Source organism: Zingiber officinale, chromosome 2B (genome assembly GCF_018446385.1).
Source record: "Zingiber officinale cultivar Zhangliang chromosome 2B, Zo_v1.1, whole genome shotgun sequence".
Taxonomy (NCBI): Eukaryota; Viridiplantae; Streptophyta; class Magnoliopsida; order Zingiberales; family Zingiberaceae; genus Zingiber; species Zingiber officinale.
Genome location: NC_055989.1, coordinates 1,540,782 through 1,550,042, shown reverse-complemented (window position 1 = coordinate 1,550,042; position 9,261 = coordinate 1,540,782). Strand labels below are relative to the sequence as shown.

The following is a 9,261-nucleotide window of genomic DNA, read 5'->3' as shown; positions in this document are numbered from 1 at the left end:
GCTCGCCGCATCCTCTCACAGCGAAGCTTTCCCTCACGAAGCTAGGGTAGAGCCGAACTCGTCGCCCTGACGCCGTCCTCATCGCGACAAGTTCTCTCGGCCGCGAAGCTTCGCGACGCTCTCTGTGCTCAGCATCCTCGCCGCGACGCTTGTCGCATCCTCTCACAGCGAAGCTTTCCCTCGCTGTGCGGTGTCCTCTTCCCTCGACAGGGAAGCTTCGCATCGAAGCTAGGGTAGCGAGGCTTGGGCAGCAAAGTTTCTCCTTCATTGTTCCTCTCGCTCGTGCTCACCGTCGTCTCCTCTCCATGCATATAGGGTTTTCTACCGACTTCTAGCCCTAGTTTCACCTCTCTCTATGAGACTCCTATACCTCATTTCTATTTGCAATTTGTTTTTCCTGACATGTATCTAAAGGATCATACTATTTCTATTTTCATACGACTTTAGAAGATTCATTCTTCTTACCCATTCCTAAAAATCTTACAAAGATTAATATTAACAACTATGTTTAACAACTCGTCACATATAAAATCTCGGCTAGGAGCAACTCGTCACATGTATCGAAAGTCACTCGGGGCACCCAAATCATTTTGGGATATTCCAATTCATCTCAGTCATATAAATGAGGTGTGGAAGTAACTTGGCCATCATATCAAACTTTATATATATATATATACACTAATCCTTATTAAATTGTAAGACGAACTCCAAACTTCTATATGCTTGATTAATTATTATATATATATATATATATATATATATATATATATATATATATATATATATACTAATCCTTATTAAATTGTAAGACGAACTCCAAACTTCTATATGCTTGATTAATTATTAGTTGTCCTTCGGATGGGTCTAGTGATTAGTGCATGAGGTGTTATCATAATGAGGTCTGGGGTTCAAATCTCGACAAAGTCGAGGTAAATGTCTCCCTTATGTGCTAGTCACTATTCCAACGGCTAGTAGCCACCCGTAATTTACCTCCTCCGTGTTGACCTTGAGACGGATTAACGAGGACATTGGGGGGAAACGTATTCACCTTTTATCACAATAATTAATTATTAGTCTCCCAAATGATGAGGTGCTATAACAGGAAGAGATTTCTTCTTCTTTTGTTTTCTTTGCAAAATCTTTTAACAATCGAATTTAAGGGTTACAAGTGTTGAATATCTTAATAGATAGAATATAATGCAAAATTCAAAAACATCAACTCGCCTGACTTACAACTCTACTTGACTTTTGACCAAGGGCTTAACTTCTAAATCGATCTTGTCACATGGAGATCTCCACTATCCACCACGTCTGATATATATCGTGCTCACCGTCCCATGTATGATTCATACGTGACTCTCAACATTTCAACGAGTTGAATCGAGCTGAACAATATTAGGTTAGAGCTCGGCTCATTTAAATTATATTCGGGTTCGAGCTCGGCTCGAGCTCGAATCGAACTTTTATTACAAGGCTCGAGCTCGGCTCGATTTGGAATTATCAAGCTCACGAACAATTCGAGCTCGATTCGTTATTAGCTCGATTATCATAATTAATGAGCCTAATTCGTTAAGTGAGCTCGGGCTCGTTTTCGAGCTTATTTTAGAGCTCATTTTTTTAGCTCGTTTTAAAATTCGTTTTAGAACCCATTTTTTGACTCGTTTTAGAGTTCGTTTTTTTTGCTCGATTGAAGGTGCATTTCAAGACTCGTTTTAAGGCTCGTTTTTTTGGCTCGTAAGCTTACAAACGAACATGTTCGCAAACTCACGAGCCGAATATCCTTAAGCTCGAGCTCGGCTCGATAAAATTGTCGAGTTCGAAATCGAGCTCGGCTCGATAAGATAAACGAACGAACTTGAGCGAGCTTTTTATCAAACCGAACTTCGAATAACTCACAAACCATTTGGTTCATTTAAATCTCTAAATTTAAGAGTTATAAGTGTTGAATATCTTAATAGATACAGCTATGTATAATGCAAAATTCAAAAACATTCCAACTCATCGTCACTCATGCCTAATATGCATTAGACCTACGATCCACAGCCTCAATCTCATGAAGCAAACACTACACAATCGATCTTATACCAATCTAGGACTATGTGAGAATCTTGTAGTCTAGAAAAAACTTGGTATATATCTTCCATGACAATTCTACTGGAATTCATTCTCCAATTAAAGGCTTGACAGGAACAAATGCCAAAGCACTTTGAATGTGACATCTGTGGTCTAAAGTGTTTATCACTATCTCACTTTAAAGATTGGAATCACATTGTATCAGAATCACATCAGAAATGGAGTGCCTCTTTCTTTCTCCAGAGATGGGAACCGCGACAATATCAATAATGTCTACATGTAATAGATTGGCTATCTAATTCTACATTTCTACTCAATTGAAATATTGTCTATGGAGATAAAGAAGTGTCTTTCCTTTATCACAAGAATCAGAACGATCTGAAGAGCAAAAGATGACGATGTGGGTGGCATTAGACGTCTCCGTATGTATCAAGAAGATCTATGATATGAAGGTCAAAATCAAGATAAGTCAATAGGATCATCTCCGCTTAGCTTATCCAAGACAAGCCATTCGGGTCAGTTGCTCTGAAACCTAAGGAGTAGGAGGTTGCCCTCTTTAAATATTTTAATATGAAATTACTATAATACCTTATGTTTTAAAAAATTTACATATAGATTATAATTAATAAAATATCCTCTAAAAATCTCTCCATTAATTTGTAGTTGAATGTTTGAATCAAAAGGAATTATCTATCTTCAGAAATGATGATAGTCTTCATATTAAAATTTTTCGTTTTTAAATTCTAAGGCATGGAATATGTGAATGATAATTTAGTTATTTATATTAAAAAAAGAATATATTTTCTAGTTGAATGTTCGAATCAAAATAATTGTCTTTCTTAATAAATGATCTCTAAGGGCATTGAATATGTGAATGATAATTTAATTATTTATATTGAAAAGATATATTTTATAGTTTGTCCAATAAAATTATTATTAATTATTTTTAGAATATTTCATTGTCAATCAAATTTAAAATTAAAAAATATTATTTAAATTTTGTTATTATTTTTAAATTTTTATTACATGATAATTTTTTTATATATATATTTGTGATATTTGATTATTTGTCGTCCTTATAAAATTTCTAGATTAGTCTCTACTGAGATGAGAGACTCCCTTATTCCTCTCGGCCTTATCAATCAAATTCTCCTCTTGGTCTTATCGATCCGACACTTTCCTTAGCTCCGCCGATCAAACTCTCCTCTCGGTCTGTCGATCTAACACTCTTCTCCGCCTTGCTGATCAGACTCTCCTCTCGGCTCCGCTAATCAGATCTCTTCTCAGTCCAATCCTATTGATCAGACGCCCTGTTAATTCAACACTCTTCTATTTAACAGGTCAAATCCATTAGTTCAACTATTTTAATATCAAATGGGTTGGCATAGCATGTGAAATAATACATGAAATGTCAGAATACATAGTAGTATGATTGATATTGCGTGACCCCATATGATCTTCAGCATTAATACAAAATTTTGATGATATGATCTTCTAAATTTTGATACGACGACGATGTGAGATGTGATATTTTTTTTAATAGGACATGCCATCCCATTAATTAGCAAAGAGATATTATTTTTTCTGACTTATAAAAGGAGCTTGCTCTCACACACACGCACAAGCATACGCACGCACGCACGTGCACATACACATTTACAAACCACCGTATTTCCCAATCTACTACTTCTTCTCCGCCTCCCTTGCCAAAAACTAACCTTAAGAGTCAAAATCACAGAGCCAGTACCCTGACCTCCATGTTAACTCTCCTCTCTTACTGCACCTCCATAGACAGTCTGTCGGTCAACGCAGAAGATAGCTGTCGTTCATTCATTTTCATATTTTAAGTATGAGGAAAATATGAAGGTGTAAAATTTGAGAAGATGAAACGGGAAAAGTAACAAAGTAAAATGATTGTGCATAAGGAAAAGAGGAAGCTTCCTGGAGTTCACGCGGATGCCCAGCTTTGAGCGCTCACTATAAATAGCTCGCCTCCGGCTCAAGCTCCACGCTCAAGCTCAGATCCCTAATTTTTCAGATGGCTGTGGAAGGTGCCGCCGACCAGCAGCAGTTGACCGATCCGGCGGCGTCCCCCGGCCGGGCTTCGCCGTCGTTCCGCCTCCGCACCGAGAGCCTCAACACGCTCCGCCTCCGCCGCGTCTTCGACCTCTTCGACTACAACGGCGACGGCGAGATCACGGTGGAGGAGATCGAGCTCGCCCTCGACCGCCTCGGCCTCGGCTCCGACCCCGCCGAGATCCGATCCACCGTCGAGGCCTACGTCGCCCCCGGCCGCGCCGGGCTCGCCTTCGCCGACTTCGAGGCCCTCCACCGCGCGCTCGGAGACGCCCTCTTCGGCGGCCCGCCGGCGGCCGCGGAGAAGGAGGAGGAAGAAGAGGAGGACATGCGGGAGGCTTTCCGCGTGTTCGACGAGGACGGCGACGGGTTCATCTCCGCGGCGGAGCTACAGGCGGTGCTCTCCAAGCTAGGGCTTCCGGAGGGGCGCAGCATCGCGCGGGTTCAAGAGATGATTGGCTCCGTCGACCGGAACGCCGACGGCCAGGTGGACTTCGGCGAGTTCAAGCGCATGATGCAAGGGATCACCGTTTGGGGCGCCTGATCAACGGCCCATGATCCACGGGATCGATTAACCCTTTATTTTGCAATTCGCTACAACTTTTTTTTATTTTCCTTTCAATTTCCCCCTTTTTTTGGTTTTAATCGGGGCGTGTGATATTTATTTCTTAACTTTGAGTGGGTTTTGAGTAATTTGCGTTCCAGTTCGACTCGGCACAGTCTCACAAGGAAAAAGTGAACAAGATCTCTCAAGGAAGAGATCGAAAAAGGGCTTCTTCTTCTTCTAATCGGCCTCCTTCCACCTCTCCTAAACTCGAAGGAGCGATCCACGAGAGCCGAACATTTGGTCTAGGAGTATGACGATGGCCATGGCGAAGGCCGCGTCGAATCCCGGCTCCACGATGAGGCGGAAGACGTCGGCGTCGAGGGCGACCCCCGCGGCCGCCTCCTTCCGCTTGATCTGCGCTAGCTGCCGCCGTCGGTCGTCGTAGACGACGCAGCACCGCCGCGAGTAGGAGCCCTCCACCTCGTAGCCGAGGCAGGACTCGGAGGCGGGGGAACACGGCGTGACGTGGACCGGCGACCTCGAACCGATGAGGTTTACGTGCTTCTTGACGGCGAACTTCGGTTTGCCCGCCGCCTCGCCTTCGTAGATCAGCCAGTGGTCTCCCAGACTCAGCTTCTGCGCCCAAACAAAATGGAAACACGAGTTAGAGATTCAGATTTGTTAGGGCACAAATTGGGGCTGAAGCAGGGAAATGCTTGCAGTGGAATTTGTAGATTGTTTCTTTTGTTGTTTAATGAGAATAATCTCATCTAAAGCACTTCGAAATCGGATTTGGTATCGAAGATCAGATTTTTCTCGATGTTAATAAACCAAATCGAATTCGATATGCGAATTTGGGGATGAAACAGGGAAATGTCTGTATCGAAATTTGGGGAGAAAAATTGCATCCGAAGAATTCGAATTCGAAATACGAATCACAAGCCAGATTTTCGTTTTGTTATTCAACCAAATCGAAGAAATCGAAGGGGCGATTGTCTTACCTTCCTTCGAATCGTTAGCAGCGGCTTCCCGTCGGCGTCCATGAGGACGATCTCCGCTCTGCTGCCCGAGGCGTAATTGTCGACTCGGAACACGAGATTACCCTTGGAATCGAAGACCGTGAATCCGTACCCGTGGAAGAGGAGCGACTTCCGCCACACAGTCAGCGTCGCCGCCTCGGAGGAGGACGCCGGCGGGGCGGAGAAAGAAGGCCTCGACGACGCGGTGGCGCTCGGGTAAACTTTCGCCATCGACGAAAGCCGAGTTAACTTCCGGCGACTCAGTGGATGGAGCAGGAGGAAGGCGAAGGCGGAGATTGATCGGATCCTGGATGAAGCGATCGACGATGGACCCTTATTTATATCTCTGAACTTTGAAGGTCGAAATTGCCCTCGAAATACTGAGAGAATTACTCCGATCGTAAAAAAAATCTTACGCATATTTATCTCTCTCAACTTTGAAGGTCGAAAATGCCCTCACAACTATGAGAAAATTACATTGCTTGTTAAAAAAATCTTACGCATATTTATGTCTCTCAACTTTGAAGGTCGAAAATGCCCTCAAAACATTGAGAAAATTACATTGCTTGTAAAAAAATTCTTTCGTGCGATATCATTAAACAACTTAGTTTTGACTAAAATAATTTAACGTATTTAATTATGTCTTTTCTTACCTCTCGATTATTTGTACTAATGATTAGTAGTTATTCATGATTTATCTTTTTCACTTGAAAATAAATTGACGGGGATGATGGACCAGAGAATCTCGCCTTTTGTCATATTAATTTTGACTAAAATGACACTAAATAGGATTAGTTGGTTAGTACAACTACTTTACTAATATAAGGTTTAGAGCATCCACATTAATTTTTTTATTACTATATCTAAAATTAAGATAAATGACCCACTTTATTAAATTTAGATAATCATTTTTCACTATACACTACATCAAATACTCTAAAATTTTCATCATCCTTATTTTTTTTATTATTTTCTTCTGTTGTTTTTATTTTTTATTATTATATTTATGTAATGAGTGGAATGAGAGATTGAGTGGAAGGAAAGAGATTAAAAAGAAATATTATTTTATTTTTAGGATAGATATTTCATTCCCTAAATTTAAAGAATTATTATTTATCAAATTTAAATTTAAAAAATAAATAAGATAACTGATTAATATATCTAAAATTTAGGATAAAATATTCGAATAAAGTAACTAATGTGGATGTTCTTAACGGTCAAATGTCTATACAGTTTAGGAAAATACCCTCAGCTTAATTTTGACTAAAATTATTTTAATATCTTAATATCTATAAAATTAATTCAATATTAGTTAAAATTCTTTAGTATTAATCAAAGTTATTCCAACATTTATTAATTTTATTTTAACTTTTAAAAATTATTTCATATTATATTAATTTTAATTAATATTAAAATAATTTTGATTAAATTACTTCTACATTATGGTAGATTTTGACTTGGAGAAATTTTAATTCACCGCAACAAGCAAACATTTTAAATTAATAAAAAAAACCTCTAAAAATTTCAAATTGCTGTAGCGTTACCTTCATGGCTTAAAATCTCTGGCGTGTAACGATTTTAAAGCTAAAAGGGGCAATGTGAATTATTAATTATATATAAGCTATCATATGTATATATAGTTGTATTGTCAACTTAATCTTTTTTTATTAAGCAACAGATAATAATTATTATAATTTTATAATCATGCATTGCATCATGTTTGTGGAAGACAGTTTTGATTGATCTGTACAATTAAACAATACAAAGATGATAATATATTTTAATAACATGTTCGGTTGATTTTTTTTTATTTTTTAAGCCAATTATTTTTTAATGTATTTTTCATTCAAATATTCAAAGAAAGCTTTATTTAACAGCATAATTAGATGGATAATTCCTTCTACGTTAAATTATTTATTTTGAAAGTCTACTTTCAAACTTTAACCACAATCAAGTTCAAACTAGATCATCTACATAATTCTAATTAACATTATTAATTATCATTTTATTCTTATAATTAATATGGCATATGAAGTATTATCAAGTTGTGGACTAAAACAAAAGGCAACTTTTATTTTGCTATCTATTTTTCTTTGTCCTTTTGAACACCTTCCATTATTCGATTAAGTCGACCACATCTTTGTGAAATCAAATGAGTGAACTAAATTTCAAGCTAGTTTGATTCTCACAAATAATGAGTGATTTGTGTTAGATGACTCCTCCAATTCAAACATCATTATTACTTGTTGTCGACCGACAAAGAATCTTTAATAGACTTTAGCGATATGAAAAGGAAGGCTCTATCTTAATATCTCCCATGAAAATCATGTTTCTTAACAAGACACTATATTCACATGGACTTGAAGAAAAGCTTCCATGAGTGGCTTATGTATCTTTATCGTTGATGGGGTCGAGCATGGAAGTATAAATGGCGACTGATGTGTGGAGTATTAGAAATCTCCATGTAAGTTGATACGGTGTGTTGTGAGTGATCCTGTAAATAATGTGGAGTTGATAGTCAAGATGATATGAAAGTTAAAGTTAAGATGAGATGACAATCAAAGTCAAGGGGCAATCAGGATATATGTGTTGGATAGACCACTTATTTCTGGGACTTAGCTCCTCACTCTTTAAGAGTAAATCTCCCAGCATACAGTCGGTCGGCCCCAACACGGGTTGGACTTCCAAGATGTAATTCTCTCCTCTTTAAAGGCAAATCTCTCAACATACACTCAGTCAAACTAATAGTCAGTCAGACTTTTGGGACGTGGCTCCCCACTCTTTAGGGGAAAGACTCCCAGCATACAGCCGATCAGACTTTTAGGACTTAGCTCCCCACTCTTTAAGGGCAAATCTCCCAACAAACAGCTGTTGGAACCCCAAGGTTGTTTTGGTGTGATCAACAAGTTAAGTTAGGTCCTGTGTGTTTCTAACCTTGTGTCTAAGTGTGCAGGAGCTTAGGAGCACAGGTAGTCGAGCGGAAGACGCAGCTAGTGAGAAGGACGGTAGTCCGAGGGACGAGGTGCTGCGGAAAAGTACACCGGTGCACGAGAAGGAAGCGTGCGGTGGTTCCGAGGGACGAAAGCCAGAGCGAAAGATTGCTCGGGGAGCAAGAGACGCAGCTAGCGAGAAGGACGGCACGCGGTGCGTCCGAGGGACGAAGACTGCGGATGAGTACACCGGCGGACGAGAAGGAACCACGCGGCGATTTCGAGGGACGAGAAGCCGGAGGGAAGTCCGCTCGAGAAGACCGGAAGTTGGGTTCTGGTGAGCCCTTTTCCGGATGGCAGAGATCACCCAAGCGAACGGATCCGGAGTAGAAGACCCGGACCGAGCCGAACCGAACCGAACCGAACCGGAGCAGTGGTCCCGGATGAAAAAGTCAACACGGGTTGACTTTACTGGTTCGGGGCGCCCGAACCTGATTTGTTGACCAGATCGTGTCAAACGCGATCTGAACATTGGGGGACAAAATTTTATCCCCCAAGGGCACCCGGAACCCCTTCCAGGCGCCCCGACCAAGGCTATAAATATAGCCTTGGTCTA

At 40.1% G+C, this 9,261-nt stretch overlaps 2 protein-coding genes across 2 annotated transcripts; one reads left to right on the top strand and one right to left on the bottom strand.

Moving 5' to 3' along the window:
* Positions 1-4,111: 4,111 nt before the first annotated feature.
* Positions 4,112-4,842, top strand: LOC122044997 (probable calcium-binding protein CML27). Its single transcript, XM_042605037.1, has one exon. The coding sequence runs from the start codon at positions 4,112-4,114 to the stop codon at positions 4,691-4,693; it is 582 nt and encodes a 193-aa protein (XP_042460971.1). The 3' UTR covers positions 4,694-4,842.
* LOC122044995 (protein LURP-one-related 8-like) lies at positions 4,119-6,022 on the bottom strand. The gene is made up of 2 exons (XM_042605036.1): positions 5,698-6,022; positions 4,119-5,332 (listed from the first exon to the last, which is right to left on the bottom strand). Exons 1-2 carry the CDS (start codon positions 5,944-5,946, stop codon positions 4,958-4,960), a joined length of 624 nt encoding a protein of 207 aa, XP_042460970.1. The 5' UTR covers positions 5,947-6,022; the 3' UTR covers positions 4,119-4,957.
* Between the last annotated feature and the right edge of the window lie 3,239 nt (positions 6,023-9,261).

What these genes read in the sequence shown, in the direction of transcription:
- LOC122044997 (XM_042605037.1), top strand. Translation starts at nt 4,112, where the DNA reads ATGGCTGTGGAAGGTGCCGCCGACCAGCAGCAGTTGACCGATCCGGCG.
- LOC122044995 (XM_042605036.1), bottom strand. Translation starts at nt 5,946, where the DNA reads ATGGCGAAAGTTTACCCGAGCGCCACCGCGTCGTCGAGGCCTTCTTTC. An exon ending in TGCTAACGATTCGAAGGAAG is followed by an intron (nt 5,333 to 5,697) that starts GTAAGACAATCG and finishes GTTTGGGCGCAG; the next exon opens with AAGCTGAGTCTGGGAGACCA.